Source organism: Haliaeetus albicilla, chromosome 14 (assembly GCF_947461875.1).
Source record: "Haliaeetus albicilla chromosome 14, bHalAlb1.1, whole genome shotgun sequence".
Classification (NCBI taxonomy): domain Eukaryota; kingdom Metazoa; phylum Chordata; class Aves; order Accipitriformes; family Accipitridae; genus Haliaeetus; species Haliaeetus albicilla.
The window spans coordinates 2308924-2334187 of record NC_091496.1 but is presented as its reverse complement, the minus strand read 5'-3'; the positions used below and the strand labels follow the sequence as shown (position 1 = coordinate 2334187).

The 25264-nt window shown below is 46.3% G+C and overlaps 1 protein-coding gene across 1 annotated transcript in view; it reads left to right on the top strand.

Moving 5' to 3' along the window:
• Positions 1 to 25264, top strand: part of EXOC4 (exocyst complex component 4) — a 408465-nt gene that overhangs the window by 368331 nt on the left and 14870 nt on the right. Inside the window, exons 15-17 of the mRNA XM_069801534.1 lie at positions 4559 to 4700; positions 7439 to 7617; positions 9252 to 9411. Coding sequence (XP_069657635.1) covers positions 4559 to 4700; positions 7439 to 7617; positions 9252 to 9411 — 481 coding nt within the window. The remainder of the gene's footprint in view (positions 1 to 4558; positions 4701 to 7438; positions 7618 to 9251; positions 9412 to 25264) is intronic.

Sequence of the window (25264 nt, the reverse complement as noted above, 5' to 3'; positions counted from 1 at the left end):
AGAGATGTGGAGATCTTAGAGTCAGCTCGAATGGCAGTGATGGATAAAAACACGTTATCCAGGTTTTACGCGCTGGGAACTAAAGCACAGAAAGAGAAAGCAGTGCACAAGATCCCCAGAAAAGTCTCCAGCAGAGAGAAAAGTTAACTCTGAGTCTCTAAAAGCATAGTCCAGCACATAACCCATAACAAATTTCTTTTTGCATGCGTGTATTTGCAATTCTTTTGGAGTTTCCTCTTCTGGAGAGGAAGGGAGTAAGAAATTAAAATTTAAAAAGCTGTGAATTGGTCCCTAATGTTACCTGTGGGGCACAGCAAGCATTTCATACTGCATCACTTTTCCAAATTAGGGTTTTTTTCCCCAACAGGGTTGTAAAATTTCTCTGTGAGCCTTTCCCCTGTAAAGCAAATGTGTGTAGTGCTATGTAAAGCCTGAGCATGTTGGAGGTTTATTTCTCAGGTTCAGGTTGCACTGGAGCCGAGGCAGAGCCTGTAACCTCAGATTGATTTTTCTCCTTGCGCTATTAAATCATTCAGATCTGTTAGCAGTCACTCTGCTCAAGCAGGGAGCGGGCAGGATGCGCTATTGTAGATCTTGATTGGTTACAGAGGTTTGTTTATGGGCAGCGCGGCAGGTTTTGTTTAATATTCCAGAGGTCTGGTAATTTACATTCATTGATTTACAAGGCACAATCTGTCAGGAGGCACCAGCGTCGCTTTGAATTGCAAAATGATTGAAATCATTGGTGACAACGAGTGTGTTAAGTTTATTTTTCTCGGGTTTGCTGGAATGAAACGTTCCTTCTCGCCAAAGTGAGATATCTTGGCTTTGCTTACAGTAAGCTAGAAGAAATCCCAAACAAAACCCTAACTGTTACCCGGCAGCACGGGAAGCTCACTTAAGACAAATGAAATTCATCCATTAAGGCTGCAAGATGATAAGGGCCAATGGAGCAAGGCTTTGGCCACTGCTTACCCAACGGTCACATATTTTGTTGGCCAAGAGGGGTCACATTTAACTCTGTGCAAATGGGTTATGAAGGAGGAGAAGGAGAAGAAGTGGATGGCTGCTGATCTGCTCTTTTGTTTTTCCAGCATTTCAGTTGGAGGTATCTCCCTCTTTAAGCACAGTGCTCAGAGTGCACTCTGGTGGGTTGAATGTCCACCTGTGGGTGGACACCCTTTTGGTGGTCACCCTTCGCCCAAAGAACTGGCCAACTCCAAATCCAGCTCCCAATTACATTTTTTATTCAAGGCCCCTTAATAGTTTAGGCTCTGATTATTTTTGCTGCTACAGCTCCTTCTGTGGGTTCGTGTTGCCAAGGATGATGGAGTAAAACTGTCTTGAGCAAGACTTAAAGAAACGAGATTTCCTCGTTGGCTATGAAATGGTGCTTTCTGGATGTCCAAGGAAGGAGAAAGGAAAATTGATGGGCTCTGAAAGGCTTCCTTTGATCTCAAAAAGCAAAAGTACACTTCAGTGTCCTGATCGTGCATGGCAGAAACTGGTACGCATCCCCCAAACCAGCACCTGACCCTCTGCCCCGCCGGGGGGGCTCGGAACACCCAGAAGGACTTCAGTGCTCTGGCTTTAAATAAGGAGCAGATTGTCCCCATCTCCCTCCTCCTCTTATCTCCTCTGACAAATATAATTACAGCTTCACTTAAATTACTGTAAATGAATTCTGGAGAGTAGAAAAATTGCGCGTGTCTCTCCACTGCAGGAATCAGCTGACTCTTGCGTTTCGGATGATGGGTCCATCCATCTCCACCGCTTGCAGGGAGGCATCGCTGGAGCGAGCTGGCACGATCGAACCCGAGGCTGCAGCTCCAGCACTGCTAAAAAGAGACGATTCTTGCAGCAAGTCCATCTCCAGGAGCGAGGCTGATAGAAACTTCTCAAAATGTAGGATTTTTGAGTAAAAATAGATGGGGTTTGCCCCCATAATAAAGGTGAGGTTTCCTGCTTCCTATTGTGGCCAAATAAGCACCCCTAGACCTGATCCTGCATGACCCAGCAGTCCTGCCACCCGCCAGGGAAACAAATGTCACTTGGAGGTCTCACAGCTGAGAGGTGGGTGGCAGCTGGACAAACAGCTCTTCCAAAGCGCCTTCCGAGAGTCATCTCTTAACACCGTTACCTGGAAATTAGAGGCTGTGTAAATAAGCCCATCACCCTCTCGGTGATAATGTCATTTTCTTTGTGGGAGAAACCTCAGTGAGGAGAGAGAGGCTTGGAGAAGTGTCGGGGTGTGCGAGGGAGGGGGCATCCTTTTTATTCCCATTCATCCTGGGTAGATGCTGCTCTCGTTTCCCTCTTTATTTCTCTTTTACACTCCAGGCCAGTTAATTATTTTCAGCAGTATTTGCCAGACTATGAATTTTTCTACCATGTTCCTTGGTTTAAAAAAAACTTCATAAATATTGCTGTGACTGCAGGAGTTGCTGAAGGAGGCTACTTCCAGGAGCCGTGTTTTACATGGCTTCATCCCTGCACGCTTTTCTCTGTTGTAATTCACAGTACATTCAGATGCACAGTTAGGCACTTTGCTGTGTGCAATCTTTCCCTTTTGCTTTGTCACGCTCCTTTAATTGTACAGTTCTGTCTTGTATGTTTACCTCTGTTTCAATTTGTTTTTCACAAAATAGATTGGGGCTTTTAATCTTCTCATTTTGGGGTTGTTTGGTTTTTTTTTCTTTTCAGACTAGATCTGAAGGTGTATTTAATTTTAGGAGCAAATCCAAAGCTCAGTGTAGGTTCCTCTTTCAAAGCAGGTCTTTGGTTGTACAAACAGCAGCAAGTGACATTTACTTAATCAGTCTCCATCAAAATGAAAGTTTATTGTCAACAGTTCCTTGGTGATGTACAAATCCTTTCTGTGCAGAGTTGCGTTGGTGTCTGGCAAAGTGTTTATTGTGTAACGAATGTTAGTGCAAGAAAAGAGACGTTTCTTAAAGCCAGCAGATAGCATACCTCCATTATTGAGGTTGATCATGGAACAGCTATGAGCTGAAAATGTGAAGCAACCATGAAAAAAAGCAGACACGGCAGAGCAAAAGAGTATTCCCAGGGGAGACGGGAAAGCTCTAGTCCCTTTGTGGCACCACTTACAGCTCAAATACAGCAGACAGCTCTGGTTACCTGTGTTCAAGACAAATTAATTGAAACCAGAAGGGGTGCAGAACGTTGCTTTTGTCAAGCACTGGAACAGGCTGCCCAGGGAAGGGGTTGAGTCACTGTCCCTGGAGGTATTTAAAAGACGTGTAGACATGGCACATAGGAACGTGGGTTAGTGGTGGACTTGTCAGTGTTAGGTTTACAGGTGGACTCAATGATCTTAAGGGTCTTTTCCAACCTCAGTGATTCTATGATTCTCCAAAGAGGGCTGCCAGGGATGGAGAACTCCGTGAGACAAAGAATAACATTGGTGTATGAAGAACCAAATGTAAAACATGAGTGAATAAGTTTAGGCTGGAAATTAGATCCCTGACTTTAACTTCACTGTTAGAGAAGTGATGTTTTGAAGGAACGAGCAAGGGCAGAAATCTGGAACAACTTGAATGTGGCACACAAGTTTATACTCAAGGCCATGGGACACAGGGCTTGTGGGGACTGGACTTGATGATCCAGGAGACCCCTTGCAATCCTATTATTTAATTCAAGTGGAAGTTGTCTAAGCGGGGCTGCCTGATTTTAAACATCGCTAATCACCCTATGCAGGAAGTCATTTGTAAAGTGCCGCTTGAATGAGGACTTGAACTCGGATATTTGGGATACGCTTCCTCTAATTAGGGCGGAATATATGATAACAGCGTGTTACTCTTGTTAGTGAAGCTACTCCTTTAGCTCGAGTGGCAGCGATTTGTGTTGCAGGGGAGAAGGTTCAGGGTTCAGGCACTGTGATAAAATAAAAGGGATGAAGGCTGCAGGATTATAGCTGCGTTGACACCTCTCCAAGAGAAATGATGCTCTCGTGGTTGGGATAAACTCAAGGTGGCTTTTCAGAGAGGTCTCAGTGGGAGGGAAACAGTTGGTCTATGACCAGTTCATACGTGTTGCCTGCTTTTTAATTGCTTTACTGCCTAAGAGTTGTGTTTTATTAACAAGAATGAAGAAAGCCTCCCAGTTCCCTCTGAAGGGCTGGGGGCAGACAAAGACTCATTTGAGATTACATAGGGAAGTCCATGGTGACCAAAAAGGACCATCTTTCCTGTCGGTGCCGTGCTTTGGCTCCCGAGCAGCTCTTTTCTCACTCCGAGCAGAGCAAGATAAATGTTCCTGGATTCTGCAGCTACAGAAATACTCATCACAGAGCAATATCTTCCCAAGCAAATGTATTCTGGTGCTTGATTAAACCCCTCAGATTCACTTTGGAGTTTAATCAATTGCAGAAGCAGTATGTTGCTTCATACACTCCCAAATTATAGACGTTCTTGCTCAGCCAAAGGTAAGAGAGAACACACATGTTTAGGATGGAAGCAGACAAGATGCTGTGGTTGCTGAAGCTGGGCAGTATTAATGAAGTATGTCACAAATTAATACTATCTTCTCTTGCTAGCTGTGTCTCCTGGCCAGGACAGCCATGCCAGTATGGAACACCTTCCTGCATCCGAACAGATCCTGCAAACCCTGAGTGAGCTGGCCAGGTCTTTTCAAGAGATGGCTGACCGCTGCCTGCTGGTTCTGCATTTGGAAGTCAGGTAAAAGCTCCGAATTCAGGTATCGCGGGTGAGCTCACGAGGCTATAGGTTAAGACTGTGTCCAGAGTACATATTATGGCATCTGAGACAGATATACTTACCTGCTGTAGCTTCAAAGGTCAGTCCAGAAATGCCAGATCCTGTCGCCATGGATGGCCAAATGTGGGATGGAGGCAGAATTCCGAAAGTGGAATCTCCTAGGGTCGTCTTTGTCTTATGTGTCAGAGACTAGGAAAAATGGGGGGGGGCTTTGTCCTTAGACAATTGCACAATGATGTTTTAATAGTCTAACAGGTGTCTGCACATTTATTAGCCACCGCACTTTGGATTGCAAATAGGAGCTTTTCTTACTACTTTTTCAAATAGTAACAGAAACTGGGTAACCAGCTGGATATTTTTTAAAGGGATGGATAATTTTATGATGTCTCTGACTTCACATGCAAAGATCAAAGGCAGCAGATCCCTTTCTTCATGCTGCCAGCTGTCCACTCTGGGGCCGGGAAGACATTTTTCCCTTATGCATTGTATCAGCCAGGTGTATTTTCATTGCTTCCCATTTCTCTGAAGCATCAAATAGAAGCGGATGTCAGAGACGGGCAATGAGACTTGATGGACCATCAGTTTGTTCTGCCGTGACATATCCTGAGCCATATCGTGTCCTTGTGTACATAGGCAGAGCTCTGGTGAAGTCAGTGTGTAGCTTTAAAAAAAACCACACATTAGTTATTGTCAGCAGTCCTTCAACCTGCTATCCATCATCTGCTGGCCACTTGATTGCAGGCATCACAGATGAGCTGGGGTTTGAAGGATTCGAGGAAAAGATTGTTAAGGTATGGAAATGGAGCAGCTTTCCAGCTGCGATGTAATTGCAATGTGATGCCTGAGCTAACCCAGACTCATGGATGGGCACCAGCCTGAATGGGTTTCTGGCCTCAGTCCTCTGTGGCTTTCCATCACACTTGGGTTAAGCAGAAATAAGTGCAAATGTAATTCAGGAAAAATTTTGCTGTCATTTTAGAGCAGACCACTGCCCACCTCCTCTAGTGCTTCTAACAGGAGCCCCGATGTAATGCTGTAAATACACCAAAACATGTTACTCTGTGCAACAGGTAGAAAGGATTGAGAAAAAGAGATGCTAACAACCGGGAAAATCCCCAGCGGGGTGGGAGCATCCCCATATTCATCACTGCATTTGCAACCACCTGCAGCAACAGAGGAAGATCCCAGTCCCTCTGATGGCTGTTACTAGCAGGTTTCCCTGAGATTCCTATGCCAGCTCCCCGGATCCTTGCCATTTCCAAGGTGCACAGTACAATGTGTATTCATTCACAGAAACCCTGTGCTTTAAGCAGGCGCTCGGAGCACATTTGTAAAGAACCTGGGAATTTATCCGGCCTCTTGCTGTTGCAGGTGCAGTCTCAGAAAACACTGGCAAACAGCAAAGCGGATTTGAGACGATGCAATTATCCCCCCCTGTTCATTCACAGCTTTGCCAGATGCAGTTTGGCACCAGCCCGGCGTTGGCTTCTCCTCCTCCAGTACCGTGTGGGCATGACCTGAGGACAGTGGTCACTGAGATCCTGCTCCTTGGATTTAGATCTGCTTCCTTAAAGGATATCTGTTGGCACATTCACATTATTAACCATTTCTTTTGTTACAAATAACTGTGGAGTTTTAGATTACTTAATGTCTGTTACAGTATTTTCCTATAAAAAGCCCTATATAGAATTATATAGAAGCAGGCACTAAAGAGAATAAACAGTTGGTTTTATTCTTGGAACTGCCCTAAATTGAACTTGCCTATGATGGCCACCTCAAGGATGTTTTCCGGGAGGACAGGGGACATGAAAGCCAAGACATACCCATCACAGCTTCTCCCACCCCAACACAACTCCCTGCTGTTTGTTTGGGCCAGTCTGGTGTGAACTTTCTGTCTCAGTGCGCTGATCCTGACTTATGCTTCAAATGCAAGGGATATTTCACCCAGGCTGTGATTTGGTTGCGTTTCCCTGACAGATGAAATTCAGAAGAACCCAACCAACCTCCTGTTCCCATTGAGTGATGTGGGTGAAACCCAAGAATTACAAAAGTAGGAGTTTTGCTATGGACTGTGCTGGACATTGCGCTTTCCCCTATAGGTTTGAGAGCAATTACTTAATTACAGGTTTTTGCAGAACTGTAATAGGTGATTTGAATGCAACAGAATTTCTCCTTCGATGGAGGGATGATGGTTGGGCACGTTGCCTACAGCCCTACCAGGGAGGTGAACAGAAAAGAAAAAAGTTGCAATAGTCTTAAATACTTGGGAATAGGCACAACCGTGGCCTGCTAATTATCGTTTCACGTCCCCTGGCTCACTTCTGCCAGTTACAACTGTTATTAGGTCTTTATGGTACATGGAAGGAGTTCTTATTTGAGCATCAGTCTGGAAGTGCTGCTGAACCAGCACGTGTGAAGTTGGAGAACCTTGTGAAAAGACACTTGGCATTTTCCTGGGATTATGTAGGTCAGATCTGTTACTGAAGGGTCCTTTGTATTCACCTCTCCAGATGGGACAACGACATGTCAAGAGGAGGATGTGTTTAATGCAGACATAACTACCCATTTCTTAAAATTACTGTTATTTTTTTACTTCCTTAAACACTGGAAGGAAAATAAGAAGGCGACACTTTGCATACCCACTGGTATTTTAACGCTGGGGTTGTGGCATTGTAACATCTCCCTCTTCTGTCCCACAGAGTTCATTGCTTCCACTACCTGATCCCGCTGGCTAAACAAGGGAACTACGCCATCGTCGCCAACGTGGAGAGCATGGACTATGACCCTCTCGTTGTCCGGCTCAACAAGGACATCAGTGCTATTGAGGAAGCCATGAGCGCCAGCCTCCAGCAGCACAAGTTCCAGTACATTTTCGAAGGTCAGGCTTTTACCATCAGAGTTTGGTTCTCACGAAATGATTTTTCATTCTCATCCCAAAGCTCAACAGTATTCCTTTTGGGGGTAAGGCAGACTGTGGTACTGTTGCCACCTACGGCAGATGCAAACACAGGGCACTCAAAAACCCTGTTGCCTCCGTACCATTTCTGAGCGTATTTGGCTCAAGAGGAGAAACAGGCCCATGCTGAGTAGGAAGGCGGTAAGTTGATGTACGTGCAAGACAGTTCTTCCTCGGCAAGCCGTAGGGCATGTGTATATATTACAAGCCCAGCTTTATTATGGCTCAGTTCCTATCCGAAGTGTAGCCATTCCATTTCTAAAATTAAATTTAGAGAACATTAGCTCTTCTGATGTCTCATCTGTCGTGATTACCTTGGAGAATATAAATCATGTCTTGGTTCATCTCCCCTGTATTTATTTGTGGCACTGACGCACAGTTCTCTTGCCTGCACGCCAGGATATGTGTCCTTTTATGTGGTGGTTGTTCAAAGTCAAGAGAAGGTGGGGACTGGAGATGTACCCATTGCCCAATATAATATGTCACCAGGGATGAAGGCTTTGTCTGATTTTGGGCACAGCTTACTGATCCTACAGAAGGCTTTCAGTATCTGTGTACTTCCCTCCTGTACCCATGTAGCTACTGATGGAGCATTTTTTAATCAGATGTTTTCTGAGCTGTGTGAATCTGTGGCAAACTGAGTGATCACCAGCACATTGTGGAGCTCCTCTTACAGCTCAGGATCTACCATGTCTCTTCGAGGGGAGTAAAATGGCTCCACACAAAGCCATGGGGACCATTCACATCTCGCTAAGCCATGAGGTTGAAATTTATACACACGCTCTTCGTGAAATGTAGGCACCTCTTAAGCCTTGTTTTGGGATTTACATATACCCCATGCTGGTTGCCTGTACATGAACATATTTTCTTAATTCAGACTTTTAATTGACATCTAGTCTTGTACAGACCCGTGTACTGAGTGAATCAGGCTGGGGTTTTTGATATTTGTAATGCGACACGAGTGGATACCTCATTTTGGGAGTAGCTGTGACTTATAGCAGCCAGCTGCGTCCTTCAGCAGCAGGGGAAAGATGGAGACATCATTCAGACACAAGAAACTATTCGAGACTGATCAGAGAGGTTGCACATCAAGTGCATTGAAATGCAGCTCATTTCTGCTTTTGCAGACAGTGAGTTTACCAGGGAAAAGTACTACCCTTGATAACAGATTAAAATACTATCATTTTGTAGGAGCAGTAGTGGTCCATTGCTCTGCCCAGGCAGAGAGAGGGACTGAAAAGGACATTATGCAAAGCCTGACTAGAAATCTGGAAGTGCCCTGGAAATATCAATGGCTATGATAATGCAGCTTTGAGTTTTCGTAGTGTTTAGGGGCAGTTTTGTATTTTTACCGAGGAAGGAAATCTTGAGGAAAGTCCTCCTAAAATGCGCAGGGAAGATACTGAGAGCTGTTTCCAGGTACAGTTCAGTGTATCTCCTGTTCCAGTTCACATGTACCGCTTAACAGTGCTCATTCATGGATTTTAAGATGAATTACTGTCACTAAATATCTTCCTCCTGTGATTTTATTGTTTGTTTCCCCCCCACCCTTGCAGGTTTGGGCCACCTTATTTCCTGCATTCTTATCAACGGTGCCCACTACTTCAAGCGCATCAGTGAATCTGGCATCAAGAAAATGTGCAGGAACATCTTCATCCTCCAGCAAAACCTGACGAACATCACCATGTCACGCGAGGCTGACCTGGACTTTGCAAGGTGAGCGGAGAGCCCCACGTTGTGTTTGTTGCTATTTTGTTGTCCACATGTACAGAGGTAGCTCTTTCCAGAAGCTTCACCGCTCGTGCGTGCAACTGGATCAATATCAAGTTAAACGCATAAAAGCATTACTCGTAATATTCACTTTCCCTGTTGTTGAGCAACATTCAGAGCAACACGGATCACTTGAGCTCAGCATGAGCTCAAAGCGATGGTCCCACCAAAGTGCTGCGCTTGGGGCTTCCTCTTGGTCTGGTTCTCCTAAGACCAAAACCCAGGCAAGGAAAAACTTGTAGGTATAGGTCTTGGGTGGAACTTAAACTGGATGAATCTGAGGCCTGGATTCATGCCCAGATAAGTAGTATTTTGGTTTGTCGAAGGCTTAAATTTTTAGCAACTCACAGGAACAGTGTGGGTGAACCTCAGGGATGCCAGGTGCTGTCTCCCTTCAAGTGCTGTTGCCCTTAAAATAGTAGTAATAGCAAAATAAAAACAAAACTGGACATGATAGATCCCCTGCAAGTTTCTCACCCACCTTGCTGCTTTATTCACAGAAGGGGAACTGTTTGAGGAATAAGCAAATGGGTAAAAGCAAACACTAAACGGTGCGCGCTTTGCACATGGACCTAGGGTGCTGGCTACAATTAGCCGTACTGGCTGATCCTCTGTGGCAGCAGCTGGTTCAGCAACGGGCAGCTGAGCCCAAGAAATAGCCAAAGGAAGAGCCTGGAACTTGCAAATTAAAGCACGTAGATCAAATGACAGAGTTTTTCATGACACTTGGATATGACCCACCGCAAACACTGGAAATAGGTGGTGTCGTCATTTGGCCATTGCTCTTGGAGACTGAATTACGAGAGAAGCACAACTCCCGCTGATGAGGGAGAGTAGGTAAGACTGAGTGCCTCATTTACTTGGGCTCTCATATGGGGAATGATCTCATTATTGAATTAGTTTCTTCATAATAACATTGACATGGGGAAGTTATGAATGCTGAGACCTGGAGGAGGGGGAGAGAGAAAGATCCATTACTAACTCTCCAAGGAATTAAGTTCCCAAATTCAATCTTTCCTTTTTTAAATTATTTTTTCCCCTGATCTGTTGAAATGCTAAATAAATTAGCCCAGTTTTTTGGCAGGCAGAACAGAGCTTGAGCATGTGCTGACAGCAACTGGCACCCAAATAACGAAATGCTGACCAAGCGCTGCTGGACGCTGGCACGGCGCAGCTGGCCGTTTTCTGGAGAGGTCTTTGCGGGAAGGGTTGAATAGCTGTGGGGTTCTGACTCATATTGCTGCACAATTTGACGTGGAGTTTGAAGGGAAGGGTGAGGAGATAACCTGTTCCCCACTCCCAGTCTTGCTGGATGGGTGATACACCAGACCAGTAGTTTTCACAACATCAAACGCTATACCAGTCCTCTTTATATAAGAGTTACATGGCAAATAGATTTTCTCCTGCTCCATTGGAGCTGCTGGGTACCATCATCAAGAACTGTGGAGCTCAGAAGAGACACCTGAGCTTTCTGCACAGCAGCATCAGCTGCTTTGTGGTACCTGTGATGCAGATTTCTTCCCATAATATAAATTCAACAACATTTCTTTTTAGCTTTCATGGCTGCATTGCTTCCCTCTTTCTTTTGGGGCAGATTTCTGTGATCTAGAGAGTATGTTTTATTCTTTTGTTCTTCAGATGACTCCTGAATGCTTATTATCCAGGTTCCCCTTTTACATAAACAAGGTGTCTTGTGCATCCAAACCCTGCCCTGCTCACCTGAATTTACAATTACCCGAACAATTTCTCATGGTACCCTAGGGACTCCAGTTACCGAGGTCTATTCAAACTATAAAATAAACATAACAGTTCACCCCCAGAAAGCATAAAATAACATCAATGTAGGATAAAAGTGATTTGTACTTCTGTGATATTGCTCATACAGGAATCTGTAAACGCTTTGCGCAGGAGCTAACTATCAGTTTTGTCTTTCTAAAGATGAGAAGCAGAGAGCAAGTGGTTATTTCTTGTACGGGAGCAGTGGCAGAGCTGATGGAGAAATACTAGCTCACCTGCTCTTCCTTCCCCCCTGCACCTCCTGGTAACCGGGATAAATTCCCTCCCTGCTTCACTTCTCCAGGGAACTGGGTGATCATTACTGAATGGGAGAGATTTCTGAAGTGGGTCTAACCCAACCTGGGACTCACTGCCCCATCTCTGGTCTTTGCATTTGCCATTGTACAAAATAATTCAACATTTACTCCAGTTTCTTTAAGGAACTTGATCAGAAGTCGTGGGCTCCTTTGATCACAGAAAGACATAATAGGCTTTTTAGTGGTTTTTTCACACATGCAGAATAATAGATTTTCTCAGGCAGTTATGGAGCTCTTTGCCCTCCAGGTTGGATCTAAGCTTCATCTGAAGCCAACTGGCTTCTGCTTCCCCCGGACAGTCGGTTCACTGCCCCTGTTGCTCCCTTGTCTCCTTGATATTTATTTATCCATGAGAGTGTGACACTCAGGGTTCAGGAAGCAATCAGCCACAATTAACAATCAATACATCACTCTTCATACAATCACTCTTCATATGTTAAGTTTTAATTCTGGAGCAGGTCCTGTGTGGTCCTTTTGTGAAAGTGAATGCATTCAAAGTCTGATGTGCTCAAGTTTGTAGGAAAGACCAGACCATTTGAGAAAAGGACAAAAGACTTTCAAGATTTTCCTGGGTGTTGTGCTTTTGATTTGGGGTTTGGTTTTGCTTTTATTTTTCACTTTTGATATATTCTTCAAGGCTTTCTATGGGCCTCAAAGAGCACTGGGCATCCCCTTTCTTCTCTGTCTCGGTGACTTAGTCAGTAGAAACCCTAACCAGGGAAGGCAGAGGGGGAAGATCTTTCTCCTCTGAAGCCAAAATCACATAGAGGATTCACAGCAAAATCTTAACCCATGTAACACTCACTGGTTCTGGTGAGACTCTTGGTGTTTAAACCACATTTTTCAAAAGATCTATAACCTGCAGGTGACAACAGCAGGATTTGCTGCTTTGGGAGTAGTACAATGGCAGGTGGAAAATTCGTTTCAAATGAGTTTTGCTTTGAGAATCTCAATTCAAGGTAGAGCGGGGTAGGGAAGCTCTCTGCAGAGCATCACGAAGCAGAGCCAGAGCATGTTTCCATTGAAAAAAATAAATTGCCAAGTTCTACGAGCTCTAGCAAGGAGTTTCTCCACCGACGGGAGAAAGGGTAAAATAGGCTGGTTCTAACTGCTGAGGTGTCGCGAAAGGATTTGTAGCATTTGCTAAATTTCCTGCAAATATTAATAGGTTTTTCCCTTATATGCATGTTCAGTATGTAGGCCAGCAGAACTGCAGTCAGTCGTTAGTCGTCCACTACTGTACTAAAGAAAAAACAGTATTTTATTGCCGTGTATAATACCTAGGCGTATACTGCGAAGTCTGGGACTGAGCGTGAGTTTCAAATACCTCCAAATTTTGGAAGTTTCAGACCCAGAATTAGATTTATGGCATTAGAAGGATAAAATTCAGCTTCAAATTTGGATTCCAGTTCAGGTCTTTTCCCTTGTGCCTTCTTTCCTGCTCCCCCTCTATCCTCACCAAAAATTACACTTGCACGTTTATGCAGAGATTTCATCAGAGGTAGTCAAAAAGGGCTAGGTTTCTGCTTCAGACTTATCCTTAAATAAAATATCACTCAACTCCTAGATGTTCATTTTTCATTGAACAAAAAAAAACTTTCTCAGACATACAGCAGTGATAAAATTGCCCTATTCTTGAAAGTTAATTGAGGTGGTTGCAAGGGGAAGGGAGAGACCAGTGATGAAATGTGAACATTTCATACAGCACAGTGTCATTTTGACCTCTGAGATAAAGGGGTTTGAGTGGTGCTACTCGTCATTACTGGATCTGAAAGTGTCCTTCATCCCTTAAATGGTTTGCAGCATAGTGAACCAGAGGTGTCTGTACACCTAAGAGTTAGATCAAAGGTTTCCCTGCTGCTGCCATTCAAGTTAGCAGTTGCTACCCCATCTATCCCGCGGGGACCAGGAATCTTTTCCTTCTGCTAAAGACGTTACCAGGACCCTTGGCTCTGACCACGTCTTTAGAGTCGATGTGGCACCTACGTTGTCACTGCCGGCGGATCCCAACCACTCTGGAGAAGTCCCCAGTGAGAAGGCATGGGGAGAAGAAGCCATCAGCGTGGGGAGAAGAAGCCATCGGCATGCCAGACGGTTGTTCGTAGGTCAGCCGCGAATAAGCCCTTGAAATGTAGTTCAGATGCCTGTAATCAAATGTGTCTATCGGTATACAAGGGCTGCTTGAATTTTTATCGTTCACAAAAGAGAATGACCTTTGCTTCCGCTCCCTGGCAAAATGCAGCTGCAGCTGCTGCTCTGACCTTGTTCCTCTGTGTCCGTGCTCTCCTGGTGACACCCGTGAGGCTGCGATTGTCACGGTTTAACCCGTCAGGCAGCCAAACACCACACAGCTGCTTGCTCACTCCCCCCCTGCCAGTGGGATGGGGGAGAGAATTGGGGGAAAAAAAGTAAAATTCATGGGTTGCGATAAAAACAGTGTAATAGGACAGGAAAGGAAGGGAAAATAATAATAATGATAAAAAAGTTAGAATATACAAAACAAGTGATGCACAATGCAATTGCTCACCACCTGATGCCCAGCCGCAGCTTGATTCCCAAGCAGCAGCCCCCAGCCAGCTTTCCCCCCAGTTTATATACTGGGCATGACATCCTATGGTCTGGAATATCCCTTGGGTCAGTCGAGGTCAGCTGTCCTGGCTGTGTCCCCCCCAAGTCCTTGTGCCCCCCCAGCCTCCTCGCTGGTGGGGTGGAGGGAGAAGCAGAAAAGCCCTTGGTTCTGGGTACGCACTGCTCAGCAACAACTAAAACATCAGTGTGTTATCAATATTATTCTTATCCTAAATCCAAAACACAGCACTATACCAGCTACTAGGAAGAAAATTAACTCTATCCCAGCGGAAACCAGGACAACGATGTACATGTACTTGCTTGTATTCTTACATTCTCCAGGGAAACACCTTCCTTTCGCCCATACAGCCAGCTGCAGGGAGTCGGAAGAGAATGGCACCAGTCCTCATACTGGTTTCAAAGTAAGGGAGAACTGCCAAGGCATTTGTAGGAAGCAGTTACAGTTGACACCGGTTACTCTAAATGGCTCCTGGAAACACACCCTTTACTCAAAACCCATCTTTATTTAGATGTGGAGGGTAGGAGAGTATAGATGAAGGAGGATGCAGCTGGAGCTTGAGCTTTCTTTCAAACCAGCATCAAACTGCTGCATCACTGGTTGCACTGGATACCAAGGTCAAGGTGCCGAGATGTCTGCACGGGGCCACACGGTGTGATGGGAAGAGACTGGTGTGGGTTTGGAAAGCAGCGGATCTGCCTCAGCTCTGCTCTGGCACCTAAAAACCACTCTGGTTTTCCTTGTTAAGTTCGAGTGAATCACAGCAGCAGGGTGGAGATGCCGGTTTTAGGACTAGCTCAGCCGGTGACAAGAGGCAGAGATGCCCTTGTGCTACAAATTTCCAGTGCAGACAGGCCCGTTGCTTTCAGCACAAACACCCATGGCGGTGGCAGGGTTGTCCCATCCATTGCTCTGATTCTTGCATGGGAAGAACTGGAAAATACCACCGGGAACAGTCTCTGAACTGCAGCAGCAGGATTTCAGAGGGTGCTTTTATTTCCGAGCGCAGTTCTGGTTCGGATGCTTGGCATTCAGGGCTCCTCTCCTGCTATGACTGGCAGGCAGGGGATTTTTTTGTTTGGTTATACAGGGGCAGGAGAGATTTGTGCCTCTTGCCTAATGTGCAAGGCTGTCCCAGGCAGGAGGAATAAGTGATAACTTGCTGCCATCTACTGGGTGCTGCAGAGGGAAGGGGAAGCCAGTGTGCATTAGAGATCCCTTAGACATCCTAGTGCTCTGAAAGAAGTCTTTTTCATTGCCAAATATTATTTCTCTTTCTGAATTTACTCTTGATAAATACAGAAACAGGAGGCTGTGTTTGCTGCCTGGGTGCCCAGGTTGCCTGAGGATGTAGCTGGTCGAGGGCAGCCTCCTCTGAGAGCCATTCTTGATGCTTGACTTGTGCGCGTTGAACGCCAGGTCCAACGGATCCTGACGTGAATCCCCTTCGTTCAGTGGCAGAGCAGACTGCTGTTCTGCTCTCGGGTGCCTCCGCAGTGCTCCTGTGATGCTCCTCTGCTGCCTGTCTTCACTTGTGGTTCAGAACTGGGTGAGAAAGGCATCTCAGATGTTCTTCCCTGGGGCTGCACTTAAGCCATGAGAAAATTTGGGGCTGCACTCAAGCTGCAAGAAAATTTGGGGTGTTCAAGATCATTTGGTTTGAGTAAAACCCACGTTAGTTTAGTAGACAACTTGGGTACCAGGCACTGTAACTCATGTATCCACCACAGCACTTAGGGGATTCAAAAGCAAATGGAGCAGCCCGCTAGAAAGGATATTGCAAGCTACCAAGGAGTATTTTTGGTACCCTGGTGTAGACATGCTTGCTGGTCACTGACCCATACCCTCTTGACTCAGTGAGAGAAACTTTATTGTTCATAAAAGCTGTAAATGTGTTTGTCTGGAGGAATTCTTCTCCCCCCACTTAATGCCCAAGGTCTTCAGTGCTGCGGAAGGAAAAAGTCACCAATGCTTTGCAGTACGGATCCTAGGAAGACCGTTCCCTGTAGAGGAGCCAGAAGCAGAACAGGCTCTGGAAGAAAAGCTTCTCTTTGCTGACAGCGTGGGAAAGACGTGTTATCTCCATCACGATGCTGGACTCATGTTGTGTATCTGTGGAGCATGCCCTCATTTTGTTTTTGCTGCTTTTAATTAACAAAGCTGCTTTAGTTTTCAATTAAGGACTTGGTTACAACAAAATCTGTATTTTCTTTTCCTTTCTTTTCTCTCTTGTTTTCTCCCCCCTGTAGTTTCCACTGAGCTTTGATCTCAGTGCAGGTTTAATTAGCTGTAATTAGTGGTTTCACTGCATTAACCAAAAATCCCAACCACGGAGGATTAAAAAACACTGCTCGGCTTGATGCCCCCTCCTTCCCCTCCTCCTTTTGCTTCCCCCATGTTCTCTGGGGGATCAGAGACTGTCCCCGTATGGTCCTTCACCAAACGGGTGCTGCTGGGTGATGCCCCGTGCATCCCAAACAGCTGCCCTGTTACGGACTCATTAAAACTACGCTGGAACAAATCACCCATCCGTGTAGTTTAATTTCCAGTTAAATTTGCAGCTGCCATGAGTTTTAGCAGGACACCAATTTATGCCTTCACAACATTTCATAGAGCGCTTCTTGAGGTTTCTGACTGCTTTCTGCAATACAGTGCATTTACAGCAAGGTGCCTGCTCGAGACTTCCCAAACTTTCAGCTTCTGCCATCCTGCATGAGCTTCTGGAAGCCATGGCGTGGCCATGTCCTTTGCTGGAGCTGCCCAGCTCCTCAGCAGAGAAACAAGAGGGGCTTTTGGAAGAGGTGATTCTGACCTGGGGAAACCCACATCACTGGTCTGCTCTCCTCGATGGAGCTGCACAGGGAGACACCGCATACCTGGCCACGCAGTTCATTTGGTTGATCACGACTGAGCAGGAAGAAACCAAAGAGCTCATTGAGCCGGTGAAGCAAGAGCAGTGCTGAGAATCAGATCTCCTGTCAAGATATCCACTCGACACTTGTTAAAGATCAGCATACCCCACACTGAGTCCTACCAACCACTCATGTGTTGGAAAAGGTCTCGGTTCCTCTCACCAGCTCAGAAGTTTTATGGATATTTATGGAGACAACACTGAAAAATGCAATGTTCCCAGATAGTTCACCTTGATGCCCAAGACTGGAGATCTCACATGGGTCCCAGCTGACCACGGCTGTTTTCAGGCTCACGCATGCACCTCATCTTCTTGCAGCATCAGGAAACAAAAGGTTTTCCTTGTCCCTTCCTCAGTTCTCCAGGATAAGGTGTTGGTGAAGTTCAGATCTGAGCTTTACGTCCGTGAGTGTTTGAGAGAGGAGTTGGGCCAGTCTTTGTCTTTGTCTTTGAATCACTGGCCCGTGGTGCGGAGATGCACAGGAAAGGCAACACCCCTGTCCTGAAACCTGGAAATGGTTCTCGGGTCATCTTGCCAGAGCGAGGAGGACCCATGCTCTGAATCCCATGTTCCCCCAGGACTCAGGAGCCATCTCTTCCTGTCCCAGGTTTGTCATTTTGGGAAGGGCAGCCTTCCCAAGGCCAGGAATTGCACTCTTCTTGCTGAGCCATGATCATCCCCTCCAGGTAATTCTTCTTTGCCACAAAAACAGACTTCTTTGTGGAGCCTGATGTGACCTGGAGATGGGGTCTTAATGCAATCTCCAGCTGAAGTCTCTCTCCTGAAGTCTGAAGGCTTAAAATTCCTTTTAAGTCACTGTCAGTGACTGCAGATGGTAAATTTATTCCCCGGATAATCTGTATGGGGGCTGTGCTCTGGCCAGTCTTCTGTCACCTGGGTCCTTTCAGCCCTATCCCCTTCTGCAGGGTCCGAACATCCAAAGTGGTTCAGTTAAATCAACTGCTGGAAGGTCTTAGTTTCTCCCAAATTTGGGCATCCCGATGGACATCGGATATGAGCAGATCCAAATGCCCCCGGTTTGTGCGGGTCTGAAATACTCCCTAGAACAGCACTTGGTGCTTTATCTGCCTCATCTGGAAGACTACCTCCAAACCGTACTGTATTTTATTTGCTATGCAAAATGCATAGCCAGTACACAACAAAAGATCAGCAGCTCTTTACAGCACACCATCATCTAGGAGGAGAGCAGCAGCCAGCTCTGAAAGCTCGGTAAGAATTTGGGATTGCGCTTGCACATACCCCGCAATGCCGACACCTCGGCAAATACCACCTTCCTCTTCTCGTCCTTTACACAGCGGACCTTGATGCGACACAGTAAATTAGAGCAGGGAAGCGATCCAGCTTGGGGGGAAGGGCTATGTTTTGTTTTTCGCATCAGCTTTTTCTCTTTTTTGGCAGGATCAGCTCCCCAGTCTGGTTCACAGCGGGCCTTGCAAACAGCTGTGCTGGCACAACCGAAGGAGAGGGAACAAACAAGGAAATGAGCTGTAAGGCTCTGAAATGATAATGTTCCTGAAAATGGAACTTTATCTTAAATTAGGATAAGACATCAGGGGTGAAGAAGGGAATTGCTCAAGGTAGGAGCAGAGGGGAGGCAGGAGGAGCGAACACGTCCTCATGCAGAAGTGGCTGCTCTTCCCACACCATCTTCGGGCCATTTGGCCTGACTCCAGCCGAAGAACGGACACCTTTTGTTCTCAGGTTTGCTGAGTAGCCGATTTCTTATTCATTGCGTGTGTCTGGGAAATGCCTTGCCTGCTGCTGATTCTCCGCATTAGGAAAAAACTCCAAAATGCCCTAATGGTGATATACCAGATGTTCGGAAGCAAAGAGCCTGACTCTTGGGGGATGACATTTCTCGTGTTTGTCCTTAAGTAATTTTCACGTAATGAGAGCACTTGAGCACATGAAGGTGGAAGGAAAGTGGCTGAACCACCGGGTAATGACAGCACATCACTCCCCTACCTTTGGTGACTGCATGGATTATAAATTCCTCAAGGAGGGGATTTTGCTGGCTTTGTAATAAAAACACACACCACACATTTTGCAGACGTGGACCGTGGCAGCCTGAAGAACACGCACTCAAGTCCAACAAAGTATTTAAGCCCAAGTTTAACTTTCAGATATATGCATTGAGCCATTGAACTGATGAATACTTGCTCTATAACTAGAGATCTGCCACAGTCACGTCTCCATCGGAGCTGGTTGCCCTCAGTTCCCTTCACAGCAAGTAGCGAGAAGTGAGCATGATTAGAGTGCAATTTTCTGAATTGGCTTGAATTTTCTTTGAAATGAGATGAAGGGCCTTCTAGGAGTGCCTGTTCCTTGTGACAAGGATCAGGGAGCAGAGGTGACCCTCTCAGGTGGAATTAGCCACGGCAGATGTCTATCGCTAGGCAAGGTGAGCCCTCCTCGGCTATCTGGGGTCCGAAGGTGACTTTGCAGGTGGGTAGATCAATCTGTAAGCGCCCTCGATAGGTTTTTACACCCAGTAGCAGCCCCGTATTAACTGGATTAGGGGGCTGAATTCGTTTGGCAGTTCCTACATCCCTCATGTCCGAACACGCTGTGATGGGTGAAATCACGTAGCATCCACTCTTCATCGGTATCGGTCCATATAGCAGAGGAAGCATCTTAAAATATCACTCAGTACTGGAAGGCGCCAGTCCTGCCCAGGCTTTCCACTGTTGACTCAACGGTTTTATTTTGATCAGCCATTTCAGTTTTTCCCGGAGGTGCTTTTAATTTTCGCACTGTAACCTTTAAAGATATAGGTTTTAGTGGCCTCAGTAATGATTTTCATTGCCTGAATGTGGATGTTTGACTTGCTCTGAGTAAAGAGATTAATTCAATTTTCCTAAACTGGAAATGGGCTGAAAAACTGAGAGGCTTCATTGACTTTCTTTGCTTGGTTCTTGGTGTATTAGTGAAACAATCAATGGAGGTGAACTTCTCAGCCAGCAGAAACAGGCATTCACATTTCCAGGGACACAAGCTCAGGAAGATGTGAATAAACATTTTTAAGAAGTGTTTTTGGCTGTTAGACTTGGCCAGAGCACATTTCTACTCTGCATCAAAAACATCAGGATATATTCTCCTGGAAGTGAATTACAAACAAATTCCTCATTTATCCCTGAGGTGACAGTCTTTTGCTGATATGTGCTTTCTTGAGACTAATAAGTTTTGAATGTTGGTGGGGAAAAAAAAAAATCAAAGTAATTACTTTGTGTTCCCAAGCTTCTTATTTGTGTAGGTGCATGTGTGTTTATCTCTTTCTGTCATGCTGCATTGCTAATGGTAATTAAAGTGAAGGGATTTTTTGCATTAGAAGTTTTTCTTCTTAATTTCTGCCTTTAATGACTTTGGCCTCCATGACGATGCTTAGCCACTGACCAGTTACTTGTAGAACTGCAGTTGCTTTAGTATAAGGTCTAAGTTCAGAAAACTCTGGCTGTCCAGCTGGAATTGGATCGTTTTGTTTATCCAGGTCTGCAGCACATAGGGTAGGTGTTTGTTTTCTTTGCAGACCAAGTTTTGAAGGGTGTGAGTCCTGGTATTCACTATCATCTTGGTGGTGGTTCTTGCAAATCACAGAATACTCATCAATATTTGCTTTATTTGACTACACAGAATTTGGTATGTGGGTTTTCATAGCAAAAGTGCAGAGCATAACCAATTGTACATTGTCAGCAATGGTGTGGTGTGTGCTCACCACGTGCTCGTGCCTCCCTGGTAAACCAGTGTAGGACATGTTGTCTATGGCTCAGTGGGTGGGCCAAGGAGTTCTGCCAGGTTTCCAGCCTTGGGTGTCCATCCCACCCAGGGGGGGCTTCAGTCTCTCCTTGCACTGTGTTTTTTTGCATGAAACATGAAATATGTGGGCTGGAAAGAGGCCACAGGGCTTTCCCACCGGCTCCCCAGGCTGCACAGTCTGCAGACCAGGTCTCGGTCTGGATCAGGAGACCAAAACTGCAGCCCCACCACAGTGTCCAGAAACTGCCTAGGTTAATACAGGGTTTCTCATACCGTAGAAATATGAAGATGAATGTGAAAGCTCATTTCCAGGTCCATGTAAAGCATAAAACACATGTGATACACCACTGGCTTTAGCCATGAAGGGGCTAGGCAGGCTTTTGTGTGCATAGAGAGCAGCTTTATTGGTTTGCTTGCTTTAAAAATGCCATAGGAACATTTTAGCAATCCTCTCAGTTGAGTCCGAGGGCCTTCTCCTCCTGCCTTCTCTTGGTCCCCTGCACTTCCACAGCTTCAGGCAATGGAAATCACATCAAGCATCGGACAAGGTGTTGGGCTGCAACCATGACTGCACTGGAGATGCTGAGGCAGCAACGTGCAGGGATGGAAATGGTGATCTCATTAAAGGTGGGGTCAAAATATGCCTTTTACAGCATCCCTCCTAAAACAGGCATTGTATTTATTGTATTGGGCGTTGCGGGGCACGGCGGGTTGAAATCTGAAAGACCTACATGGTGCTGGTTGGAGACGCAGCAGCGGGGATGTGAAGGCAGGCAGGCCACACAAGCATGGAAGACGAATGGTTGGTAGTAACGATCCTACTAAAAGGTTACAACCTTGAAATGGATCCTAAATGTCATGACAGACGCCAGGTCTCCCAGGGGAGATTTGTGCTTCCAAGGGGCAAAAGTTGATTTTGAAACAGGCGGAATAGTGCCAAAATGGAAAGCGGTGTCCTCATCCTCTGTTAAGGGTCATGGCCTTCTCCGTTCCCGCTGCACTGCGGCACATCTCACTGGTATCTCCTGGTGAAATTCATGGCATCCAGACCCCTGTGTTGGTGGTGAACGGCTGTCTTGCAGTCGGCGCGGCTGTCACCTCTGTGCACGCAGCCGGTGGAGCGGCTCAGCTCTCCTGCAGAGCAAACGCATGCTGGTTTCTAATTCAAAAAAACAAGCAGATGGCCAAAAAGGAGGGCTGGGCATGTAAAGCTTTGCCTGCAGCTCTCCCTCCAGGAATTCAGTGGGCCAGCAAAGATCAGGAGAGTTGGTGGCAGAGATTGCTGTGGTAGAAAGAGCCTGGAGGAGGGATGGAGAGGGACCTTTGACCCTAGAACCTGTGTGCCATGCAGAGCTCGAGGAGCGGAGTGTTTGAGGTTCTTTATACCCTCGTGGGAGGCCACGAGCATCTTTCTGTACCCATGGAGGTGCAATAACATCCTTAGAGGGATGTCTTTACGTATTTAAATTCCAATTCAGTCTTTAATTATTTTTTGTGATCATTACTGTTTTGCACGTGATCACTGTCCAGAGAGAAGTGAGGAAGAAGAGGTTGGTTTTGCTTTTAGTTTAAGGTGTTTTTTTTCTCTACAGTAGCAAAGAGTAGCACCTACCAGCCCAAGGAATGGGCTTCAGTGGATCATCTGCTCTCTTTGCAGCAAGGTCCCCCATGCTCGCCTGCGAGCCATAAGAGCTGTCTGTTGTTGCGGGGAAGTTTGCCAAGGGGAGGTGGAAGGGATGGGAGAAGGATGGCCATTTAAATGCTGTTTAATTTGCCGACCAGCTGGAGATGAAACAAGCAAATCTCCAATTATGTCTCATAGTTCCTAAAGGGTCAAATAACATCATGGGGATAGTTCTGGTTTGAGGTGTCTCTGTCATCTAGCCTTGGACTGCCTTGATTGACACTGTTCAAAATTTAGCTCCAGACTCCAGATTGAGCCTGAACAAACATCCAGTGTCACCCCACAGGAACAGGTACCCCTGTGAGTGTATTTGAATGTGAACTCCACGTCTGAGCTCTCACATAACCTGCTTGGAGCTGCTGTTTGATCTAGAAATTGCTTTCTGCTCCCATGCTTAAAGGTGGGCTCTGCCTGTGCTGAGTTTGTGTGCTGAAGGTGTGGTAGCCTGCTGGGAGCTTCTGCTTAAATGCACAGCAAACAGAGCTGTTAGAGGAAGGACAGATTTTTTAAGAAGGGAAGTTGGTGTGACACAAAAAAAAAATTGCAAAGAAAGGGGGAACCATCAGTGTGTGAAGAACACCCATCCCAGGCATTTGTCTGCAGCTGAAATAAAGGTAAATATTGGATTGTCAGCTTGAAATGCATCTCTATTGCCTAGCTCCAGCCTGCAAATGGAAGCAATTAGAAAAATGTCCTGCCTTTTTCACAGTAGGCTGCATCTTTCTAGCACAAGCCCCACAGATAGAAAGACACATGCAAGTCCTTAAGTAGCAGATTGGTTTACCCTGTCAGTCAGATCTCATTAGAAACTGCAATGCTTCATACCCAGTAATCTGCTAGGAAATAACAGATATTGGTGCTGCGCGATACGTTTTTAAGAGTCACGGCTCATCACTTTTCTATGCACTAAAGTCGTACCTTTTGCAGAGGTCTCTCTCTTAATTAGATTGAGCCAGGGAGCAGAGCATTTCAACCTGCTGATGCAAAGGCATCTGGGAATCAGAAATGTTTCACTTGGAAGGTGTATGAGCAGCAGGGCACGGCTGGTAGGGTGTAAAATATCGGTGCTAGGACACAAGGGGGACAGGTGAGGACGTGGCCAGGTCTGGGAACAGTGCTTTCAAGGTCACAGTTGAGGACAGGAGGGGGGAGAAAGGAGCAGGGGGTAGCAATGGCCTCGGGCCAGTTTCTGCTAGACTCTAGGAGGGAAGAGGGAGAATGAGCAAAGGACAGAAATAGCACAACTGAGAGGACCAACAAGGTCAAACCATGACAGCGTTAGGGCAGAGCAAGATATCTTGACAGTAGGGTCCAGGGCAGGTATAGCCCAGGAACCGTACAGCAGAGTCGGCCAATTTTCCAGCTCCTTTAAGTCAGGTATGGAAATCTCTCGACAACCAGGAGCCCCAAGATGTGTAGTGTGCACCCGTGGAGGTAAGAGCACTTCTCAGGGTGTCTCAGGGGCATCCCTCTGGCTCAGCGAGTCCCCAGTAGCTGGGAGGGTGATCTGGAGAAACATCACTGCCCTGCTCCTCTCCGGCCAGGTGCTGTTGGCCACAGTCAGCACAGCGGGACACCAGGACATGGACTTTTGGTGGACCGTGGTGTGGCCTGATACAACCATTCTTGTGTTGCACAGCAGCTCCCTGGGTGCTTGTCTTCTACTGCAGGGAGGAGCAGGCCCCAGGATACCTGCGGCCAGCAGCCCTATGCCAACACCTTCCAACATACACGCTCATCACATGCACGAGCACACGTGCTCGCCCTGCCACGTGCTCCAGGCTTGGCAGCCGTGCTCAACTGCTTCAGGACTGAACATAACTCAGGGACCTTAGGTTGGCTGTACCTGCCGTGGTGCCACCTCAGCGTGGTCTTTGCTCGGGGTTAGTCCATCTCTGAGAAGCAGACGGGCACACTAAAGCAGCTGAACTGCTTCTGCTACTTAAAAGCTGGCTTGAGTAGCTGCCTGCCCCTACCTGGAGCAGGCTCTGTTTCCAGATTTACCAGGGGCTTGCTAAGGATGTGATTCACTTTCCTAAATATAGTGCTATTTGAAGGACCCTTGGATAGCGTAGGTATGTGAGCAGGGATGGCAGGTGTGACACGGGGGTTACAGGAGACCCAAACCCCATCTGAAGTGGTTGCACTAGACACCTGTGTTTAGGCAATTTGAGATACATTCCTCCATTTCGCTCTACAGTTAATTACTCTCCAACAAGCAAGATCCTTAATTCATTCACTTTTGGTCTGTTTTGGAGTTTTGGGCCAACTCAAGGCTAGTAGTGAGCCTTTCTGTTGCCAAGCCACATGTCCTTATCGGTGTCCCTAAAGAAAGATTTCCACCAGCTGCATTGTACAACCAGTAGTTTCGTTCCACCTGGCGAAGATTGGTGCCTGAGGATGTGCAGGTCATTCCAGGTGATGGATCATTCTTGGCCGATGGGGTCTGTAAAACTCGTAGCTATCACATGGTATCATCAGGTTATCTTTTCCTGTGTTACATGCTGTATCTGAGTTGGCCAAAGAAAGTTCAAAGGTTGTTGTTCCACGTTTCAGATGATGAGAGCTGGGGCTGATGCAAAGGTCTTTGCTAATTGGTGCAGCTGGGAACCTTCCTTTCTCACTGGTGCTGAAGCATTGACGATTAGGGCAGTAATTTGCCCTTGTACTAGGGAATATTCTCACCTCCAGCTGATCTCCTATGGATTTCCACACTGCCTTCCTCTAGAGCAAGTGACCACTGATGGGTA